This window comes from Arachis hypogaea, chromosome 7 (assembly GCF_003086295.3).
Source record: "Arachis hypogaea cultivar Tifrunner chromosome 7, arahy.Tifrunner.gnm2.J5K5, whole genome shotgun sequence".
NCBI classification, from domain to species: Eukaryota; Viridiplantae; Streptophyta; class Magnoliopsida; order Fabales; family Fabaceae; genus Arachis; species Arachis hypogaea.
The window spans coordinates 13,430,242-13,453,134 of record NC_092042.1 but is presented as its reverse complement, the minus strand read 5'-3'; the positions used below and the strand labels follow the sequence as shown (position 1 = coordinate 13,453,134).

The 22,893-nt window shown below is 33.8% G+C and overlaps 3 protein-coding genes across 24 annotated transcripts; 1 reads left to right on the top strand and 2 right to left on the bottom strand.

Moving 5' to 3' along the window:
* Positions 1-2,282: 2,282 nt before the first annotated feature.
* LOC112702537 (THO complex subunit 4C) lies at positions 2,283-7,424 on the bottom strand. Of its 3 annotated transcripts, none has more exons than XM_072199163.1 (8): positions 7,124-7,414; positions 6,538-6,792; positions 5,926-6,280; positions 5,546-5,689; positions 5,387-5,455; positions 3,868-4,058; positions 3,580-3,630; positions 2,283-3,052 (listed from the first exon to the last, which is right to left on the bottom strand). In XM_072199163.1, exons 3-8 carry the CDS (start codon positions 6,010-6,012, stop codon positions 2,875-2,877), a joined length of 720 nt encoding a protein of 239 aa, XP_072055264.1. In that variant the 5' UTR covers positions 6,013-6,280; positions 6,538-6,792; positions 7,124-7,414; the 3' UTR covers positions 2,283-2,874. The 3 variants fall into 3 exon arrangements, with proteins under 3 accessions (XP_072055264.1, XP_072055265.1, XP_025609407.1); XM_072199164.1 differs by having other exon boundaries at positions 5,926-6,263; positions 7,124-7,354; XM_025753622.3 differs by lacking the exon at positions 5,926-6,280 and having other exon boundaries at positions 7,124-7,424.
* A 2,962-nt stretch (positions 7,425-10,386) lies between these two features.
* LOC112702536 (tRNA(His) guanylyltransferase 1) lies at positions 10,387-14,392 on the bottom strand. Of its 19 annotated transcripts, none has more exons than XR_011863696.1 (4): positions 13,766-14,007; positions 11,223-12,855; positions 10,901-11,078; positions 10,387-10,817 (listed from the first exon to the last, which is right to left on the bottom strand). XR_011863696.1 is itself a non-coding variant. In XM_025753616.3 (3 exons), the coding sequence occupies exon 2, from the start codon at positions 12,789-12,791 to the stop codon at positions 11,223-11,225; it is 1,569 nt and encodes a 522-aa protein (XP_025609401.1). In that variant the 5' UTR covers positions 12,792-12,850; positions 13,770-14,392; the 3' UTR covers positions 10,387-11,078. The 19 variants fall into 19 exon arrangements, 11 of the variants coding, with proteins under 11 accessions (XP_025609401.1, XP_025609399.1, XP_025609405.1 ...); XR_011863700.1 differs by having other exon boundaries at positions 10,901-11,053; XR_003154174.3 differs by having other exon boundaries at positions 11,223-12,850; positions 13,766-13,979.
* Positions 14,133-21,659, top strand: LOC112702535 (DNA repair protein RAD4). 2 transcript variants are annotated; one of them, XM_025753613.3, is made up of 14 exons: positions 14,133-14,272; positions 15,118-15,150; positions 15,259-15,344; positions 15,510-15,803; positions 15,890-15,982; positions 16,165-16,257; positions 16,362-16,463; positions 16,739-16,788; positions 17,005-17,754; positions 18,971-19,214; positions 19,289-19,483; positions 19,606-19,758; positions 20,435-20,644; positions 21,040-21,659. In XM_025753613.3, exons 1-14 carry the CDS (start codon positions 14,230-14,232, stop codon positions 21,448-21,450), a joined length of 2,757 nt encoding a protein of 918 aa, XP_025609398.1. In that variant the 5' UTR covers positions 14,133-14,229; the 3' UTR covers positions 21,451-21,659. The 2 variants fall into 2 exon arrangements, with proteins under 2 accessions (XP_025609398.1, XP_025609397.2); XM_025753612.3 differs by having other exon boundaries at positions 14,176-14,272; positions 15,026-15,150.
* Positions 21,660-22,893: the final 1,234 nt, after the last annotated feature.

Below are 22,893 nucleotides of genomic sequence, written 5' to 3'. Positions count from 1 at the left end.
ATACTTTTAAAACATGTCTTTAAGATGCAAAATAGTTAAATTTATTAAATAAAATAATTTTTTGACAAAAAATTTAATAACAAATTTTATTTTTATATGGGACCAAACACAATTTTACAATGAGAGCACACATATACATAAATATATATTTTCTTATACATTTTAAAAATATTAGTGGGATCACTTATTCCACAAACTCAAAGGTGGATGGTTCTTATGGTAGTGTTTGTTTTTGAAGACACGACACAGACACATGGATAATATATGTCTAAAAAATATTTAGAAGTAGAGACATGTACATTTAATACATTGTCTCCAAGACAGTTTTTTATTCTTTTGTATCCACTCTTTTACGAAGAACAGTGATGGACACGGGATTTGGAAGGATGGACACAGATTTTTTTATAAATTTTGTTTTTCTTTTTGTCTATAGATATTTTTTATTATTCCACTATTACCCCTTCTTATTTTTCTTATTGCGTTGTGTTCAGGGAGATACTTTTTTCTTCCTAGTCTTTCTTTATCTCTGCGTTCTCCTTCTTTCTCTTTTTTTCAGGTATTCTCTCCTTTTTGTAGAATTTTTTATTGGGCTGGATAATTCCTTCTTTCTTATCGTCCTTACTTCAATACCATCTTAACCTTATATTATATTATTTGATTTGTAATAAAAATAATAATAAAAATAATTAATCTTAAAACTTTTGAAAATATCAAAGTTAAAATTGATCTTTTAAAATGCTAAAAAAAATTTATAAGTTGTAATTGATTTTATATAATTTAAAGAAAAAATCAGTTTTTAAATAAAAAAATTCGTTTTCTAAATAAAAGTAGATTTTTATGTGCAAAAACTATTTTTTTCATGTAAAAATAAATTCTTTTTTAAAATTAATTTTTTATTTAAAATTAGTTTGGCTTATTAACCTAAACAAAATTTTTTATTAATCAAACTCAGATTTATTTTTTTTGTTAATCTTAACCATATGTATTGCTATATATTAATAATAAATTTAAAAATAAAATAATTATATTTATAAATTTTATTTTAATATAAATATTATTATATATTTTTTATTAAAATTTTTTGCCTCTTTCAACATTTTTTCAAGTTCTGTCTATACTCCTATGTAATTTCATTTTCTATTAAATTAGTTTGTATCTAATGTAAAAAATTTGGAATTACATGGCTATTTTAGTCTTGTCCATGTGTATCCAAACATAATACTGGACATTAGTGTCTTGTACATCGTATCCAAACACAATACATAAAGAATAATTTTATGTCTCCGTCCTATTGTCTCTGTTTCAGTGTCATGTCATGTTTTGTCTCTAAAAATAGTCTTAATGTCATGTCATGTCCTGTCTCAAAAAACAAACACGGCCCATATGTAGTATTTGGCCAAACTTCTCCAAATTTCAAAAAAGAAAATACAAAATTTATCCACTATTGTAATAATAAAACTTTTTTTTTTCATTTTATATCAGTAAAAAAATCCCCCACCATTATAAGTTGTAACATTAATGTTCATTTTTCTTGCATAAAAAGGACATGGTGCTTCTTAAACTCCTCTCAACTACGCATCTCTTATCAATTGTAATATTGTATCAACATAAATAATTATCCGTCAAACCACAATTCTTATTAGGTTAGTGAATTTAACATCTAACATCAAGGGTGTTTTTAGCTAAGGAATACAAGATAACGAGTACTATGAATAAACATTTTAGGGTAGTTTGCATCATGGGCTATACATTTTTAATCACTATCCAAATGGACTAAGAGTAGACACCAATGTTCAAAAATCATTGGCCAAATTGAAATGCATGCTTCTAGCCACATGAATTAGTATTTTGAATGTATAAACCAAGGAACACGCACATTATACCAATTGAAGTTGATCGGATTTTGCTGAAATAAAATCATGACTAAACTTCCCAATCTTTTACAACCCCTATTTACATAATATACTCCCTCCAATTGGTTTCACACTGGAAACACTTTCTTTTATTTATTTATTTTTTTTTCCCGACAAACCAAGAACTAATCTACCATGAATCAAGCTTCATTTAAAAGTCTAGATTGCTGCATACATAAAGCGAGATTCGAACCCCGACACTTAAACAGACTAGTGTGACACTAGAAACACTATTCTCAATAAGAAGTCACTACTTGTTAATGATCTGGCCAAAATAATATTGCATTGAGCAGATGAGTATTCGATATGCAATATTGACTCGAGCAGATAATTGTAGAAAAAGCAAAGCATCAACAGACGACAGCAACAAATGTAAACTTGGTTCTCATTTTGGATAAAATATAGTAATAAAATGAGAAACAAGAAATTGATATCGAAGCTAATATTTCGAATTCTTGTACTCATATAGAAGCAACAATCTTTCAAAGAACAAGATACATAAGCAAATGTAGACCCTAAGCAAATCATAATTATGATAAGGCAAAGTGCTGGTACAACGTAGAATATACATAATTTGGCACATTCCTAACACGTCTCATCAAAAGTGTCCAATGATGCATTGAAAATACAAGATATAGCCTTAACAACACAAAGCGTAGTCAGAGAAGATCAATCATGAAGAAATAAAAAAGGGCAACCCGGTGCACAAGCGTCCCGCGTTTAACGCAGGGTCCGGGAAAGGGCCGCAACCAAGGTTGTAATGTACGCAGCCTAACCTGATAATTATATCAGTGGCTGTTTCCACGGCTTGAACCCGTGACCTTGAGGTCACGTGGAGACAACTCATCCGCTGCTCCGAGCCTCCCCTTCAATCATGAAGAAATAAACTATAAATAAAAATGTAACTAACTAAATCAACAAATTTGAACTCCATATGCCACGTCAAGTTCTTTGTCATCATCTACGAGATGTTCATAGCCTCAGCATGGTAGGTTTCCAGCTCCTTGTCAAGTTCCTCAGCTGACTTCTCCTTTTTCCCACGCCCTTGGCGTCCAACCCTGCCACGTCCACGGCTGCGAACACGGCCTCGGCCACTTGAAGTTCCACCCTTTGGCCTTGCCCCACTACGTTGTACCCGACTACACGTTAATCAAATGGCAAGTCTTAGAATGTAAGTTAACACAACTAAATCCCTTCTCAAATATTGTGCTGCCTTTATTCCATCTATCCAATCAATGAGAAAATAATATAACAAGGACCATTTTTAAGGAGATACTTGCAAATTTAACAATTCTAATATGTCGTAGTTCCAATTGAATAGTTGCTTTTATTCCTTCAATAAATAATCCTAGCGGACAACACATAAAATGTAGGAAACCAGAGAAGACAAGGAAGCAATATCAAGCAGGGCTTCTTAGTCCACCAAAGTCCCTCATATGAAGGCTCATAGAGCATTAGAGACCAGTGTGTCCTAATTTAACAAAACAAGATGCTTGACCACACTTCATGGACACAAGGTCTACATTAATATTAACATGAAATGTAAAATCCGATAGTATAAGCCTGCATGCGCATGTGCACACACATATGACAAGACGCATCTTAGGAAAAAGCAATTTCCATATCTATAGCATGCTAAAGCTAAATGATAATAATGTAAACTTACGTGGCAGCGCGACTGAGCCCAGCACCACCTCCAGTTTGACCTCCACGAGACCTGCAATTCCTAACATCAGCATACCATCCAAGATAATAGATGTCTTGTTCAATACATATACCAAAAGATGCATTATTTTAAAGCAACTTTGCAGAATTGTAATACAAATAAAATCCATAAAATTTTCCCATATGTTTCCAGAATACCCGTGGAGGGGACCAGAAAAGAAAAGAAAAAGGAGTAACTAGACGACATATGCATCTAGAAACATATTCAGAGTCCATAGAAATCACATACATCATCACAACTGTCCTTTTCTTCCTTCGCCCATTTACCCCCGATACATTTACCCGAGCAGTTATAGGCAATTCTGCGTTGGCACCAACAATCTCAATCTTCATGGGCTTTCCATCCAGAAGCACATTATTGTATCGTTTAAGAGCAGAAAATGCATCACTTCTTCTTGTATAGACAACTTCAGCAGAACCCTGCAACCCAGTTCAATTCATCATAGAAACAAAAGATAGTGATGTCAAATTTGTTTTCAAAAGTAAAATGAACAAACCAATACTGCCAAACAGCAGATCTTTGAAGCAAACATTTTTTCACATAAGTTAGCGCAATTCCATAGGAATGTCAGACATATATTCAGGCAACAATAAACCAATTGAAAATCACCCCTCTTACTCAACATGACTGTAAACAGGTTCCTCTATTAGACCATAAGAATGTATCATTTACATTTGAAAGAAAAGCAATTAAAGTAATCAAACCAAAATAGCTCATCATGTACAACATGTCCACACCCCACAGGTAAGATTCATCCCCATAGTTTCTAATAACTAAAGCTGTTATAAAACAATTATAATGAAACAAAATAAAATAAAATAAAACTACTATTTCTGTAGTCCGTAATCATCGTGTATTTCATTCTCCTCTATTAGGTGGATGAATAAGTCCTATTACTATTAGGTGAGAGAAAAGAACAGGTCCAGACATTAAACTATTGGAAGGAAGACAGAGTTTCAGATCTCAAAACTTTCAAGTGTCATGGGGTAACATTAGAAAGTAGGGTAAACTGAGTAATGGTCAAGTAGGTTCGTTACAATACAAATCCAAAGGCCACTTCATTTACCCTTCCCTTCCCCTTCATCGTAAAAGCATCTAAAAACATAATGGGGGAATTCATGCCACTTTTCCATTGGAATCATTTAGTAAAAGAATCCTATTAGAATCCAAATGAAAATTACGAATTCAAATTTGTCCTGACTTTCAATATCAACCAGAGGTGCAATTCTGAAAATCCTAGGGCAAAAGATTCACCCATTTATTTTACTCCCTAAAGTGGTGGCTTCTTTAAGAGATGGTCAGTAAGAAGTTTTGATGCTCAATACTTGTATGTAAGAAAGAAAAGAAAGAAATAAAATTATAATCAGAGTGGCCCTAACATCCATGTTTGAGAAACCCTATCAAAGTAGTTGAAGTATTTTGTTGATTATGATAGTAAAGAATAATATACATTACACTGCCATAGTTTATTAATTATTATCTGATTGCTAGTGGGAAAGTTCCACCTGTCAAGGCAGAGTGACAATCTAACGATATGTTCCTTGGTGAATGCCAGTGAAATCAAATTAATATTAATATTGGATACAGAATACAATATCTACATCTACAGAAACATTTGTTACATTGTAACACAACTCTCAACAAGGAAAAAGTGGTAGAGTTTCGACATTCCGTCAAAGTCCTAAAAGCCTAAAATAAAGCTAATCAACAATATCAAGCTCAAGTTGAAGTGCAGTATGATACTTACACTTGGATGTCCAGTTTTATCATAATGAACAACACAGCGCTTCAAGTCTCCAATCTCAGAAAAAAGCTCCTGCATGGTAAATTAAGATTGAAGAGAACTTCAAGAAATATTAGCAGGAAATAGAGACTACTAAAAAGGAAGCCATGACAAAAGTTGTACCCTTATGTCTTCATTGGTTACTCCATGGTCCAAATTTGAAATGTACAACTTTGTACCAACTTCAACCCCTTGTATCCCTGCAGCTCTTATGCTATCCTCAAACAAATCTTGCTGCCAAGGAAAAGGCCCGGTCCTCCGGATGGACTGGAAAACAAAATCAGATGAGATTCTTGAATCTTGAGTAGCAAAAAAACACAACTTCTTAGGTAACCACCATTGTTCAAGAGCAGTCGTGAGAGCAGAAACATCAACATTAAAAGACAAAAGTATAAAGCACGTGGCAAAGTAAATGTAGCCAAAATAATATACACAGAAAGACACACTACATTCAAACACCAATCTTTTAAGTAAATGATGAAAACCAGGAGTAAGAATTCAACCAATTTCAAATAAACTTGTGATATGAATGCTACAATTGAAGCTCGAGTTCTGATGTAAGTGGAGGAAGCTTCATTGCAAAATACCATGAAAGAGGGAAGTAAAGAGAAATCTTGCACTGTAGAACCAAACTTAGCCAGAGGATCCAATAAAACATCTGTCCACACACCCAGCACTCGAGCATTTTAAATCATCTGATCTTAAATCAAATGGATTAGCATGGTTTAGCACTTGGCCCAACTTTAGAGCTACAAAATTTTGCAGCTAGCCATAAGAGCTCCATTTTAAAATTCATGCATGAAGCTCCTTCATATAGTATGCTAGGCAGCACCAAAAACTCCTGAATACATCAGAGATCTGTAGTCATGCCCCCAAACACAAAAGCAAAACTCTTTAGGTTCACATTATTTGCAATGTTAAAGAAACTATGACAATTGCATCGAAGATGCAGAATGATCAAGCTTTAGCTTCTCTTTGGAACAAATACTAATGTATCTTTCCTCTTGCATTTTTTTGAGTTTCTATAATTTTCCTCTCTGGAATAGGATACTAGGGTATCCAAGTATTCCAGAATCTCAAGCACATGTATAAGGATCCACTGTTTTTGAGCTTGCCTTGGCAATGGCATAGGATGACGGCCGGGTATTAAGACCTCTACGAGCAGCACCAGTTATTCTTCCACCAACACCAGGATTCCTGCCTGTCCCACGGCCAGTGTGAGCTCGGGCTCTGCCACGTCCTCTACCTCTTTCTCTGTTACTCCTGCTGCTCTTTATCCTATCATCAAGTGACATATCCAAGGAAGAAGCCATTGCAATTTCAATCTAACAAAAGAATCAAATTCCTCCGAAACTGAGAATAATTCAGCCCTGCAACAAATAAGAAACAAATTAGTTCAATTAGACTAATGTGAATAACATACTCCGAGCTGCTTTTAAATATATATTTAAAAGTTTCTAGTTTTCTTTTTCGTACTTTTCTATATCACCTGAAAGGGGGAAAAAACCCTTCAAATTTATTGTTAACTAAGTTTGCAAACTCTCATAGGTAGCTCAAAACTCCCAACACGTTAAATTGAAAAGCCTAATCAAATCCCAAACCATATCGCAATACCCAAAAATCAAAACGCTCGGGAATTCATATCTTGTGTTGCGGATGAGAGGACATAGTTCAAAAAACAAAAATGAAAATTAGAATTACCTAGAGAAATAGCCGAAGCGAGGGGTGCATACGCAGAAGGGAAAAAACCCTAGAATCCGAACGGAAAAATGGGATGGCAGGAAAGAAAGAGAGGGCTTGAGTTGAGTGCGAGTATTTGGGGGCAGAAGCTTCAACAGCAAGAAGAATAAGAAGGCGCAAAGATTATTAGAGTTTTGATGATCGAAGAAGAGAAAACAGATTCATCCTTCGATTTGTGCGGAGTGTGGTTTCGCTTCTTACTTCGCAGAATAATATAATATATATGAGTAAAGGCGGTGTTCTTCCTCCAATAATTTTGAATAGTTATCATGGCTTTTATGTCATTATACTTTCTCAGGTTTGCCCCCTCGGAGCTTTTGGTAATTTCAGTTATGAAGGTAAAGATAACAATCAAATAAGCTATTTTAGTTCCCAAAATATATAATTCTTTTATTACAAAATAGCCTTTAAAAAAATATAGGAAAAGCCGTAAACAACTTTTAAGTTGTTAATATAATTAATTTTTCCTTTCAATTGTGAAATTATTATTATTTTTATCTTTTGAAAATTTTAAATTTAAGTGTTAGAATTTAGAATTTAAAATTTAAATTTAAAATTTAAAAACTAATCCATATTAGTTGAAAAAATTAACCCTTTATTTGAGCTAAAAAAAAAACATTTTGTCCCTTAAAGTATCTTAGTTTGATAAGATACGTATTCACAGAAAATTTTTTTAGAAATTAGACTTCGATAGTTTTTTATAAGCTATATGTTTAAAAAAATAAAATTTTTTATTCTTTAAATTTGTCTTGATCATTCATATATTGCCTCGTTTCCTGTTCCATTACCCATAGGTATCTTAAGTTTTGCCTCAAACCTAATTGATTCATAGTTTTTCTCTTTGAAAAAATTATAACATAAAGATAAACAAATTAAACTGAAAACATGATTAAGTGTTTCAAAAACATAATAAAGTACAAAAATAATCTCAAATTGTTTACAACAACATATATACGAGTCAGATCGGCCAATACTCATCATAGTCACTCCTATCCAATCAACTATTGAAAAAACTTGTCATATTCGAAGTAGGGTTAGCTGAGTCTACTTAGGTCGGTCTTAATTGCCATCCCTTTTCTCTAGAGACACTAAGCTTTACTTTAGTTTTAGTCTCCTACTATAGTTTTTAGCAACGTGGAATTAGTGGTAATTTTAGGGTGTGTTTGGCAACCACGTTCAAAGAGAAGAAGTACGTTTAGATATCTTGAAAACTGTAATTTTTGGTTTGGCAAATTTTTGATTCATGAACGCAGAAGTGATTTTGCATTCAAAACCACGTTTTCAAGAAGCAACAATTTTAAGCTTCTGCATTTCACCAACCAGCTTTTAGCCATCAATACTCAATCTTTATTTATCTTTTACTAATTTTATCCTTTATGCATACTATTGTATTATTTATATTATTTTTGTTTATATGAACTATCTTTTTCTATTATTTACTATTTTTTATTAATTATTTATTTGATATTATACACTTTTATAATTATATTTTTTTGTATTATTTTTATTTTTTTAATATAATATATTGATCCTATTAAGAAAGTAAATTAAACAAAAAATTAATTGTAAATAATAATAATAAAAAATTATAACATACTAAAAAAGAGTACTAAGAAAACTAAAAATATACTATATAAAAAATATCATAAATTTTTTTTGATTTATTTCAATTACTACCAAAATAAATATTTAATTTTTTTATTATTTTTAGTACTCTCTAAAATTTATATTTTGTTAGTTTTAATTAAAAGTATATTTTGTCAATTTTTATATATTATTTTTATTTTAGTGTATAAATATTAATTTTATTATAGAATTAATTAATAAGATCTATTCAAATATCTAAATTAAAATAATATATAAAAATTATTTAAGTTGATGTCTATTTTAGTAATTTTGTATCTAAAAGTGATTTTAAATAGTGTAATCCAAACAACATTTATTTTACTATAATCCATTTTGATATAAATATTGCCAAACATAAATCACTTAACACAAACTTACTTTTCATCAAAATCAAGTTTGCAAAATCAATTTTATTCAAACTTCCGTTTGCAAACTGTAATCCAAACACACACTTAGAAGTTGGTCATCTAGTTTTAAAATTCTGCAGAAATTAGTTTTGGAAGTAAGATGGCTGAATAAAATCTTTGAATTTTGAACTAGAGTATCCATACAATTATGACCTTTAGTTTGTTAAAAAACTTAATCCAAGACCGTTGTTTCAAGATAAAATTTGCATAATTCTAAAGTCATTTTCTATTTTTCAAATAGGGAAAAAAAAAACTGCATTGGCAAAGCAGTTTTAGTGACAACATTGGTTTAGACTTTAGACTTATTTGATTGAAAACGAAGAAAGATTGTTTGATGACAGTAATTTTTAATCATTTTAAGAATAATAAAAATAAACTAAAATATCTGATCCAAAAATTATTAAGCACCAATTTAAACGTTTACTCTACGGTTGAAAAACAAGAAAGCTTTGAAAAGTCGCAAAAATATCATCATCACCACCATCATCGTCAAATTATTATTATTATTATTATTATTATTATTATTATTATTATTATTATTATTATTATTATTATTATTATTATTATTATTATGTTCCTACGTCACTTGTTAACAAATCTCCAAATTGTTACTCCCAAGTCCCAAGGAAAGAAACTGAGACTGAGAGATTGAGACTCAATATCGTGTTTGTTAGTTCAGAGACTGGTACTAAAATTTCTGTCTCTGTCTCCAAAATTTCAGTATTTCAGTACCTCCAAAAAGTAGGGACACAAGAGACTGAAATTTTTAGAGATGAAGACTGAAACCTTAATAACATTTTATACCTAAAATACTTTCATTTCAATTAATTAATTCCAATTTTACCCTTTATGCAAATTAAATTAGAGTTTCATTCTTGTTTCAATTCCTGTCTCCCATTTTGCACCAAACAGAATACTGAGATTTGTTTCAATCCCTGTCTCTTAGTCTCTGTCTCTCAGTCTCAGTCTTTCTGTCTCTGTCTCTCCGCCAAACGCTACCGAAGAGAACATATCTAAGTTGTTCTGTGTAGTGTGTACAATTTTGCCAAAAAAAAAAAGGAATAATAATAACAAAATAATTCTCTTCCAAAAATACAACGTAGTTTTAGATCGTAAGACACAAATACAACCTGGTTATATATCCTAGGTTCCTAAACTAATTCAGGGACCCAAAGCCCGCATGAAAAGAAATTCGTGATAAATAAATATATTGCAGTAATAAAATTAAAATACAACATAGTTTAGAATCACAAGACACAAAGACAACCTAGTTTTATATCATAACTCATAAGACACAAATAAACATAGTTACCTATATGGCTATATCTATACGGATATAATAAATTTCATAATTGTACGATGTGATATTAGTGCAACCTTACATAAATTAGTGTGATACTAACATCAGATAGAAAAATTCTAAATTAATATTTAAATAAGTCAATAATCATCTCACGCCCGAAAAACAGAGAACATACCATTTTCTACACCAATATCTTCCCCTCATCATCAAAACTTTGGTCCACTGCCCAAAATTCCCTCCATGGTTTTTGCATGCGCTAGCCTCTTATTCGATCTACCGCTGTCCCTGTCCCTTTGCATCTTCATGATTTTCCAGGGAACTTCATCAAAACAATGAGACTGTTAGCGCAACTGCTGCTTCTGTTGAATCTCGAAAGTGTCTCAGGTGACATTGAGATGATACCATATTTGCACAAGACACAGAGCACTGTGAGTTCAAGGTAGGACCTCAACCAGCTATATCTTGAAGGATGGGAAGTGAATTCCAGATTTGAAGAAAGCAAGAAACCAGAAGTCCCTTGGCAATCACCAAAATAAAATGATCCAAGCCATGCATCTGAATCAAATGCAGATAGAAAACCCTGTATTTATATCGAAAGTGTGATTAAGAAAGTAGTTATATTTGTTGCAAAAGAGTCTCGCATATATCATCCTTTAAATTTGTCATAGCAAAAAAATAGCCAAAGACAAGTAATCAAATTTAATTTTCAGAGTGAGCATTATACCTATTGCTTCTCTTCAAGTATGCTTGGGTGTTCCAACCAAAATCCTGATCCAATGATATTGCAATGTTCTACAATGACCCTTCCACAACTTTCCGAAGACTTTCCATTCTGCTGATGAGTGAGAGCATTGTCCATCTTGTCCCAAAAAACTGAGGATCCTTGTCGGAACATGGCTGGTAAATTATTGTAATCAATAGCTAGTTCCTCAATTTTCTTTTGCAACTGAGCACCCTTCAAGTTTTGCTGGGCTTCCCTTTTCTGTTTCCCGGATGCAACAAGCTTCCAGAAACATGAGTTGTACTGATTGTTGATGTGGCAATCCACTTGTCTCCATGAAAGATAGTCTTTTAGAATCTCTGTAGATGGATAACACACTGCTCGTCCATCAAAGGAAGGAGGGTACTTCAACTCACTCTGCGAGAAGAAATCTTTCCATCTCATCACATAAGTGGACGTGAAGAATGACAGAATAGTAGAGACGATTTTACTAGCTCTTCTTTGAAAAAGTTCAGTGGTTTTCTTAAGAATAAAGCTATACTCATCGCTAACCCCATAGGCAAAGACTATATCGTGAGGAAACTCTTCTAACACAGTCATAGCACAAGAATTCATCAAATTAAGGGCTCTCTCATCATTTGGCTTCACAAATTCATGTAGCTCAGAAAATCTGTGGAAGTGGCAACCATCTATTCTAATTACAATCCATGTCAACGGCATCAACTTGCTATCAAACTCAAAGGACTTCACATACTCTGGTTTCACATTGTCAACATCCTCCACAAAACAACCAAGCTCTTTCAAAAGAACAGTTTGATCATTCCAAAATTTTCTACCTGCTATCTTCTTTGAATGCACTGTAATAATCTTTCTCCTTTGTCTTTTAATGGGAACCCCATTATCTGCGTACTTCACAATATCATCAACCACAGCCTTTAAGACACATGACCCTTGTCGGAATATGGGCTCCAGTGTATTGTAGTTGACATTGAACTCATCAAATAGAAGATTGTTTAGGTTACATTTCTCAGCACCCTTGAGTAAATCATGTGCTTCCCTAAAATCCATGCCACGTTTGACAAGACGCCAAAAGCATTGATCGTATTGATTATTTGCATGACAGATATTTTGCCTCCACAATAGATATGCTTGGAGGACATCTACCGAAGCACAACTCGTAACATGCCCATGGAAGGAAGGAGAATACTGCAGTTCCTTTTGTGGGAAGAAGTCACTCCATTTTGTCACAAATACAGATGAGAAAAAAGAAGTGATGATGGATAGCACTTTGCTGGCTCGTCTATCATAAAACTTGGAGGTCTTCTTGAAAACAAAAGTGTACTCATCACTGAACCCATAAGCAAGTACAATATCTGCATACTCTTCAAGCAGGGAAACAGCACAAGAGTTCATCAAGTTCAAGGCATTTTCATCATAAGGCTTGTGAAGCTGGTGGAGTTGAGAAAACTTGGTGAAGTTACGGCCATTGATTCGAACAAGAATGAAGTTGGGAAACATAACCTCATCCTCCAGTTCAAAATTCTTGACATACTCATACTTGCTGTTTGCCATTATGTTGTTTCAAAAATATTAATCAGATCATGCTACGAAGAATATTTTTCCTGTACAAACTACACTAGAGGCATTTTGAGTTAGTTATTTTCTATATGAAATTGTACTCTTCATTTATAAAAAATCATATTTTAATACTATAAAATCGTACTCTTCATTATAAAAGCATTACATCTTAATACTATATCAAAATTATTAAAAATATAAATAAATCACAAATTCAAGAACAAATTGAACATTTCCTCAATTATTTACATTTTGCAGGTTAAATGTATTGTGTAAAAGTGAAATAAAAATAAATGAATGGGTGATAATATTAACAGAAAAGTGATTATCAAAATCACTAGAAGCCTAGACAATTTTTTTCCCCCAAAAGAAAATGATTGTTATATCCAAAGTTCTGAAAATCGAACTATCATCGAACCATTCTAACTACTTGTTCACTGATTTAATGGTTCAACCAGAGTAACCAAATTATAATAAAATGATACATAAATTATAAAGTATGAGTTCAAGAATTTAGCAATTCTAATACATAAATCATAAATAAAGAGCAGAACTTCAAGAAGAGAGCTATGTAGAGTCAGCACCTAAGCATAAATATGCAGCATATACATATAGTATTCTTCCATACATTCGTCTTTGAAACAAGACTAAAAATGCACAAGCACAAGCACAAAAATCAAAACCATGTAAATAACATGACACTTATGTCTAAATTGTTAATAACCACAATACCAGCAGCAGTTTCAATATAACACCAAGAACAATACAGCAAGATTATCAACAAAAAAATAACAGTAATACAAATTATTAACAATAAATCAATAACACAGCAAAAAGAACAATTATTAACACCATAACAAGAACACAGCAACAGTAAAAAACACAGCAAAGAGGATTGCAAGAATTGCAACAGCACAGCATTCCGTACCATAACACAGCAAGAACACAGAAAAGAGGAGATGACTCACCTACCAGAATCTTCGGCGAGCACGGCAGAGCAGAGGGATACCTACGACGAAGGAGAAGGAGGAGCGACCGACGACTAACTGAACCCGAAAACCAACCACCACCAACGAACGGCGGCTGCCTGCGGCGGCTGGGGTTTAGGGTTTCACCGACAGAGCCTAAACTCTCAGTTCTCAGGGGGGGACTGGCGCTGTCCTTTCTCCACAACATGCACACAAGCCAACCGCGGTAATTTTGAAATTTTAATGGCTCTCAGGGGCTTTCGTGCCATTTTACTTCCATTGAGGCCTTGAGGGTGTTTTCGGTCATTTAATTTGTTGCGTGTGCATTGGAAGGTAGTGGTGCAGACGCACGCAGCGTAGCACAAGCGCGGTTTCCTACACAAGCAACAGCTTTGAGCGCGAGGAGGTTCACTTCTTAACCCTCGTCTCCCTCTTTCTCTGCAGAGTGAAGAACGAAACGAACAATGCGACGAAGAAGCCAGCGGAAGGGGCAATCCTCAGTCTCAGGTAGCTAACTTTATCCTTCTCTATCTATCTATGCTTTGATGTTCCTTTTCAGTGTTCCTCAGAAATCACATGGAAGATGCAACGTCATCATCCAAATGTCATTTTTAGTTCCATTGCATCTCATGACATTGAAAATGTACTTGTTTTCATCACTTGCTTGTGAAAATGGTTATTCAATTCTATCCACGTCCAAGATTGGTTTGCGCCGATAACTAATTAGTTAGGCCAATAACTAATTTATTATTCCTCCAGAAAACTGCATATCCATTCCTTTTTTCTTCAGGTGTACATTGTTATATCCATCTTGTGCTTCAATATATATATATATATATATATATATATACACACCTTCTTTCATGGGTGTCTCCCTGTATTAAACTTTTATTCCCCATGGAATTAGCAGCTTGCAGCATGTAAGAAGCATAACAGTGTCTCAAATAATTAATTTCAATTTCAATTTTTAAATTTCTAGTTTGTTAAGGATTATTTACCTAGTATTCTTCTGCTTTTGGGGTGGATGGATGTATGCAGTTTCTTTCGCACGGATTTTTTGACAGCAATGAAATTCAAATTTTGTCTTCCACGGTTGAAATGAAACTATAAATCCATAACATGGGAGCATTAGTATTTGTTTTCCTTAAATTTAAGTTGTCCTTGAGTCAGGAATCACTTTCTTAGTGAAATTGAAACGAAAACATAACAGGAGGTCAAATTCCCCCCCCCCCCCTCTCTTTTCCCTCTTTTTTTTTTCAGTTGAAGCATGTACAAAACCCAGTGCATATTGCTGATCCAAATGATTCTAATGGTCACACATTATTTACGGGCATTTGCTTTTGAAATTGCAGAAAATGAACCAAGATCACAACAAGATTCAGAAGGTCAGAGCAAGTTTCAATCACTTAGTGATAATGATTCTATAATATCATTTCAATTACTGAGCCAAATCATGTTACTCATGATTTGCCAACGTTTACACTGGATTTCAGGAAGTTTGGCGGAAATATCAAGGGAGGCAGTGGGGAAACTTTTACAGCGTGCTAATAAAGTTGGTGGCAGGAGGAGAAAGATGATGGTTGGTTTGTTAATTTGTTATCATTACTTATTCATAAGTTTAACTGCAGTTGTTTTGTTGACTTAGTAACATGGAAGTGGAATAACTTCATTGTCAGTGTTTGACGTTTTATAGTGATGTTGGAAAATTCTAGTGTTTCATGTTCTTCGTTTGATCTTCTTATAGCTGGAGTCTGAGACGGAACAAAATGGAACTCACATATTGGAACAAATCCTCCAACCGAAGACTTCAGAGGTTGGACATAATCATAGAAATCCCATAGGAAGTACTTCTGCAGAGGAGAAATGTAATAACGTAAGTATAGACCAAGGATACTTGAACGACAAGGGCGAACTAGATGACTCAGACTGGGAAGAGGGTACCATTCCCGTGGATGATAGCCCTGTGACTATTGAATTTGATGTGACTCCAGATCCAGCTGTGAAGAAACAAGCTCGTCGTGCTTCTGCCAAGGATAAGGTTAATTACTATCTTTTACCAGTAGCATAGTTGGCTTTAATAGTATAACTTTCAGCCACTTGCTAAAAATTTAGTAAATTCTTCAGGACTTGGCTGAACTTGTACACAAGGTTCATTTGCTTTGTTTACTTGCTCGTGGAAGGTTAATAGATAGTGCTTGTGATGATCCTCTTATTCAGGTTAATCCTTGATAACCTTTTAATCTTTTTAATGAATAAAAATTCTTAGTAACATTTTTAAGTATAAAAAAACTGGATATTATAAATAACTTAATTGTGTTTTCATATCTTGCCTCCCTAATATCTATTATTTTATGATAATTAAATTGCTTCTGAAATTGAGCACTTCTTGATAATGGCAGGCTTCTTTGCTTTCTCTACTCCCAGCACACTTGCTTCAGTTGTCAAATGTCACAAAACTCACATCAAGAGCTCTACATCCTTTAATTTCATGGGTATGCTTTGATTCAGCAATTATATGCTTTGTTTTGTTGCATTTAGTGCTTAGTTTGTACCACGCATTCTATCCTTTTTGATTCCTAGTGTGTAATGTTTGCAGTTCCATGATAACTTTCATGTTCGAAACTATACAAATGCAGAAGCATCACTACACTTTGCTTTGTCATCAGCTTTAGAATCACGTGAGGGTAGTCCTGAAGAGGTGGACCTTCTTTTACTAGAGCCTTGTTGTTTCAATATTTACTTCCTGACTAGTGACTATATATATATTTGACTAGATATTTAGTTTATACTTCAATAAGGGTTGCATCGATCATCATAATATTAATATGATTAGGGAGGTGTATAACACATGCTATTCTAAATAAAATAAAGTTTCTTCAGATCAGATTGGTTGTATCATCTGTAGAGTTCATGCAATATAATCCTCTAACAAAATTAACATGAATTTCTTAAAAAATATTTATGTAATTGCAGATTGCAGCTTTATCAGTTGCACTGTTTAGAGCTTTGAATTTTACAACCAGGTATTGCAACATTATGTTTTCCTCTCTTTTCATCTTCTTTTCTTTCATCCAAAAGTATTCTAAAAACAGAAATCCACTCATCTTTTTTCCTTTCGTACTATTTCCATTCTCTTTTTTATAATATTAATTATTGAGATAAGATTGGAAGAATTTAATTTCTTCTGGTAAGCATTTATGTGAAGTTAAGTTAAATTTCTTGTTGATGCTATATTTTAGGTTTGTATCCATTTTGGATGTTGCATCTCTCAAACCAAATCAATCCATGGGATCAGATGCAGGTAGATCCAGTAAGGGGATATTTAATACTTCAACACCAATGGTGTCTAAGAAAAAATTGGATTTTAATTCAACACGAAAATCATTAACCAATGAGAAAGAAAAAGTCTGTGAAAGCTCTTGTGGGAATTCACGGAGAAGTAAAAAAGGTCGTGCAACAAGCCATGTGTCTGAGTCTAATAATCCTCCCACTGCTGAAAACTTGAATGATAGTGTGTCCAAGTCACAAATTTCTGAGACACAAGATAAGAACTCCAAACCGTGTCTTTCTGAACAATCTTGTAGATCAAAGAGAAAAGGGGATCTTGAATTTGAGATGCAGTTGGAAATGGCTCTTTCTGCTACAGCAGTTGGATCCTTGAATAGTAAATTGGAGTCGGATACAAATGATGATGCAGCAAATGTTTCTTCTCCATCAAAAAAAATGAAGAGAGATATAAGTGGAGAATCTTCAACGCCCCCTCAAGTAATTTCCACAGCACTAGGATCAAAAAAAGTAGGATCACCTCTGTATTGGGCAGAAGTATATTGCAGCGAAGAGAATTTGACAGGAAAATGGGTGCATGTTGATGTCGTGAATTCTATTATTGATGGGGAGGACAAGGTTGAAGCTATGGCAGCTGCATGCAAAACATCTTTGAGATATGTTGTTGCCTTTGCTGGGCAGGGGGCCAAAGATGTGACCCGCAGGTTAGAGTTTCCCCTTCATTTGTGTTCATTTTGAAGCTTTATTTAAACTCAAATTCCCAACAGCTGTGTTCATCGGATGCTTTACTGCTCAAGCTTTCATTTTATTTGTTTTGGGAGATTACTCTTGATCGTAGGATAGAGTATTTGTTTCTCTGATCTGATGAGCAATACTGGCACAAAAATCCATTGAGTTCATGCTGGATGCAAAATAGGCAGCATGACAAGTTTTGAAGTGAAAAAGCATAGCAGGCTTAATTATATTAATTGATATACTGGTACACTAGTATATATTTTCAGTCATTCTTACCCTTGTGAGAGAAAAATTAATGGAATATTTATAAGTTATGGCAAAACCTTCATGATTATTACTGAATTACTTATTAACAGGAAAGGAAAAATAGCTGTCACTACACAACAATTAGATACACTAGATGTGTGTCCGAGATGTTTACAAATGATACCATAGAGCATATTGGACGTATACTAAGCCAGTCATTATACCATAAAGATTGAGACCCATTACCAACTTAAACCGAAAATCCTCTCTGAGGAAGTTTACTGCATTGATTATACTCTTCCAAAATAAGACCCGTTAATAGGAATAGTATTAGTAGCTTGCAAGAATGATCCTTGTTTGACATACTCATCACACAACACTGTAACCCATGGTTTATCAGTTTGTGTCAAACAATTCCAGACTAACTTTCCCAAAAGTCCTACGTTTCTTAGTCTTGTATCCATAGTTCCCAACCCGCCGTACTCCCTTGGAAGAGTAATATTATCCCATCTTACGAGATTGAAACCTTTATCATTGCTCTTGCCACTCCAAATAAAATTTCGCAAGCAAGCATCAATGGAATTACAAATAGATTGTGGCAACCACATGGCTTGCATAGAATAGATGGGTAAAGAGGAAAGAACAGACTTAACCATTCTCTGCCAGCATGATTAAATAGTTTACCTTTCCATGAAGCTAATCTTTGTCCGATTTTTTTCTTGAATACCATAAAATTGAATTGTGACATAGTAGAGTTGCCTAATAAATATTTCATTTCCTGTCAGACATAGCTGTATTTTTCAGAAGGTAGCTCATGCATTTTTACCTCCACTCAACTCTTAAATTTTAATGCTGATTAGTAGCTTCAATTAGTTGACTAGTGATTCATAAGGGTTATGTCTCATTTCCTGAAGATGCTTGTTCATTTTGTTGTATTAGGTATTGCATGAAATGGTATAAGATAGCATCGGAACGAGTTAATTCAATGTGGTGGGATTCAGTATTGGCACCGCTGAGGGACCTGGAATCGGGGGCAACTGGAGGTGTGGTTCCTTCGAGAACAAACCACATCACTTCTACACAATCCAACATGAGTGACTCTTTCGTACCTACACGGAGCTCTCTTGAGGATATTGAGTTGGAAACTAGGGCATTAACTGAGCCTCTTCCAACTAACCAGCAGGTATTTCGAAGTGACCCTTAAAACATGAAGAATTATATTGTGTATATAATTTAAGGCTCTCTTTCCCCTTGCAGGCCTACAAAGCTCATCCACTTTATGCCATAGAAAGATGGCTTACTAAGTATCAAGTACTTCACCCAAAGGGTCCAATTCTGGGCTTATGTGGAGGTTTCCATGTTTACCCTCGGACTTGTGTGCAAACTGTTAAGACGAAAGAGAGATGGCTCAGGGAAGGACTGCAAGTTAAAGCCAATGAACTGCCTGTGAAGGTCTCATCTTGCAAACACTTTTTAGTGTTGTTCCCCTGATTTCCTTGTATTTTTTCCCTTTTGATTTACATCTGTTTGATTCTTTATCCAAAATTAAAAAAAAAATGTAAAAATCCATTCAGGAGCTTAAACCTTCCGTGAAGGCCCAGAACTTACAAGATTTTGAAGCTGATGACTATGAGTGCACTGATTCTAAGGAAAATATTAAACTTTATGGGAGCTGGCAGTTGGAACCATTAAATTTGCCTCATGCTATGAATGGGATAGTACCTAAGGTATTTTCTGTTACTTTCTGCAAAATACTCGGAAAAAGTATAGGTATGAAGATAATTTGATGGTAGAAAATTAGAAATTCCTTGCTAACGTCTTAAACGGTTTATCCTTCAAGATTTCTTATGTAGAAGTATGTTCCATGCATTTTGCTCCTTGGATCAACACTCGATATACAATATAATAGTTTGACATTTTCTGATTTGGGTCTAGCCAGGCTTATTTTCCATAGCAACTACATATTCGAACAGGTTCAGTGTACTGCCCTGATGAAGACCGTCTTGCTCTAAATTACTGTATTTTGTAGACAATGAGGTTGAAAATAAATAAAATAAAAAGAAAGAAGAAAGGAAAGCCAAAACCATCTTCCAAGTCCAATAAAGGGAGTTTGGCAAGTCAAAACCTCACCAGTCAGTTTAATAAAACAGTGCTTTGAGGCCCCATCTGGTGTATGTGGAGCACGGCTGAAGATGTATTTTTTGTATGATTGAATAGAGACTTACGGAGCTCTGAGTAAATTAAGCTAGTTGCCCCTATGTACTTACTGGCTTACTGCACTGCATTTATAAGATTATAATCATAAATATCTGCTAGCTGGAATATGCACATATGTACATCTTGTTTTATGTGATTGCATGAATTCTATTATTATTGATTGTTGCATTTCCTGTTTTGAATTAGAACGAACGTGGTCAGGTAGATGTTTGGTCTGAGAAATGTCTTCCACCAGGGACCGTGCACCTGAGATTTCCAAGGGCGTTTTCAATTGCAAAGAAGCTAGAAATTGATTATGCTCCTGCTATGGTTGGTTTTGAATTTAAAAACGGGCGTTCATACCCTGTCTTTGATGGTATTGTGGTGTGTGCCGAGTTCAAGGATGTACTGTTAGAGGTATTCTTTTTTCTTGCTAAAGAAATAATATTGCTGCAGATAAACTGAAATTTGACATGTGAAAAGTTTGTCACATTATCAACTAAGTAAATGGCTCTTTAGTTCTTTAAATCTTATGAATCTAATGATTACTGTGGCTAGCAAGCAGTTCATGAAAATTGCGTATGCTATATAAAGTAGAAAAGTAGAAATCTCTTGGCCTTCAAAAAAATAATATTAATAATAATGATAGAAATCCCTTAGCCTCTTTAGTTACAATAAAGCACTCAATTTCATCTTCACCCCTCTAAAATTTGGTTTTTTTCCTCGACTCCAGGATGTTAAATTGTTACTTTTGCATCCTGCTTTTATAGTTCTCTGCATTTACCTCTTCCTTGATTTTCTCCATTTCCCAGGCATTTGCCGAGGAAGAACAAAGACGGCAGGCAGAAGAGAAGAGAATAGATGAAGCTGAGGCTCTTCGTCGGTGGTACCAGCTGCTTTCATCTATCGTAACGCGCCAAAGGTTGAAAAATCGATATAATAATGGTTTGTCATCAGAGATTTTGACTGAAATCCAACATGTGAATGATAAGGAATCAAATGCCATAGTGAGTGATAGTTATGACAAGAATCAGACTCCCAAAAACCAGCAAGTAAACACAAGCAAGAATGATAGCGGTCTCGATCTGGAAGCTTTGGTAAGTACTCCTGGTAAAGCACATGAGCATGTGTTTTTGAAAGAGTATGAGAGCTTTGATGAGGGAACCTCTCTATTAACAAAACGATGCCAATGTGGATTTTCAGTCCAAGTAGAAGAATTGTAGCATCTATGCGAAACACTTTCATGTAAAACACCCACCCCCAACAAAAAGAAAATGTATAAAACACGTTTTGTCTGGATGCAGAGTTTTGATGAAACTTGAAAGCAGTTAAAACCTTGTATTTTTCGGGACTCACTTTTCCAGATATGTATATTAAACATACTTCAGTTTGTGAATGCAATTTCACAGAATATAGAAGACATGTTTGTCAACTAATCTTTTAAGAGGGGACCAAATAAGGCCCCCATAAAAGGGAGAAAAGATGGAGCCCAATTGAATTGCTTAACTATAAATCTGTTTAATACCGCACTGAGTATCACAAATTTCAAGAGGGAATAAAATCAGAACCAAACAAAGTGGAGGAAAAATTAGAGGGGGTGTAGTCCAAATTCTAATTTCACTAACCAAGTCCCAGCCGAGGAAGATAGTCGTTATCATCATCTTCTCCATCTTTTTCTTTTGTTTGATTTCGTTGACGTCTTCTTCTTCTCTTATATATGTATAGAAAACTAGAGTATAAAAATTTTGATGCACAACACAATTTTTGTGTATAGCACACAATTTTAAAAGACCACGTACTTAAAATATTAACACTTAACTGACAAAATACAAATAACACAAAATTTGTATGCATAAAATTTTTTAAAGATCATAATTAACTCACCATACCAACAAAATATATTCACAATAAAAATTAATGTACCAAATAAAAATTTTTGTTATGAATAAAAATTTCTATACTTTATTGATAAAATTTTTACTATATACAAAAATTTGCGTACCATGTTTAAAATTTTGTTATATTAATAAATGTGTTTTTCAACAAAATTTTTTGCGCTAAAAAACTGCAGATAAAGAGAAGTAGTGATGTATGCGTGCATATTTTTTTAATTAAATTTGTGTCAATTTAATTAAACTTGACTACAAAAATACTTATACGTGTAACATCACCGATACGAATATTGTTCAAATACAAACTATTTTGTCAATTCATGATAAAACCTCATGTGAATTTAACTTCTGTCTAAATAAATAACAGGTTGCATATGTCCTGAGGAATAAATAAATAGAATCTCACATTTAATCAGAAATTCAAATCCAAAATCTTTCTCAATAAAAACAAATATCCAAGTATTTGAACTAAGCCTTGATGATTATAAAAGAGAGAAAGTTGATATACAAATAGTAGTTGGTAGCTATGTATGTTATCATAGATTATAATAAAAAAAGTTACTTATGGAATGAGACAGAAAAATGAATTGAAATTGAGTAATAATGCCAAATAGATGACATTATATTTTCAGTAAAAGTTGCATGTGGAAAGTGCTTTCAGTTTTATTTATCCATATAACTTCTTCTCTTCTAATACATAAACATCAACACAAGCACATTTAATTATACAAAAAAGTAAGTCAAAATTATTGCCAGTATAATGTGGTACTGCTT

What these genes read in the sequence shown, in the direction of transcription:
- LOC112702537 (XM_025753622.3), bottom strand. Translation starts at nt 6,735, where the DNA reads ATGGCTTCTTCCTTGGATATGTCACTTGATGATAGGATAAAGAGCAGC. An exon ending in TAACCAATGAAGACATAAGG is followed by an intron (nt 5,456 to 5,545) that starts GTACAACTTTTG and finishes TTTACCATGCAG; the next exon opens with GAGCTTTTTTCTGAGATTGG. An exon ending in ATAAAACTGGACATCCAAGT is followed by an intron (nt 4,059 to 5,386) that starts GTAAGTATCATA and finishes ACTGGGTTGCAG; the next exon opens with GGTTCTGCTGAAGTTGTCTA.
- LOC112702536 (XM_025753616.3), bottom strand. Translation starts at nt 12,791, where the DNA reads ATGGCAAACAGCAAGTATGAGTATGTCAAGAATTTTGAACTGGAGGAT.
- LOC112702535 (XM_025753612.3), top strand. Translation starts at nt 15,033, where the DNA reads ATGTACAAAACCCAGTGCATATTGCTGATCCAAATGATTCTAATGGTC. An exon ending in GCTTTGAATTTTACAACCAG is followed by an intron (nt 16,789 to 17,004) that starts GTATTGCAACAT and finishes GCTATATTTTAG; the next exon opens with GTTTGTATCCATTTTGGATG. An exon ending in CCAATGAACTGCCTGTGAAG is followed by an intron (nt 19,484 to 19,605) that starts GTCTCATCTTGC and finishes AAATCCATTCAG; the next exon opens with GAGCTTAAACCTTCCGTGAA.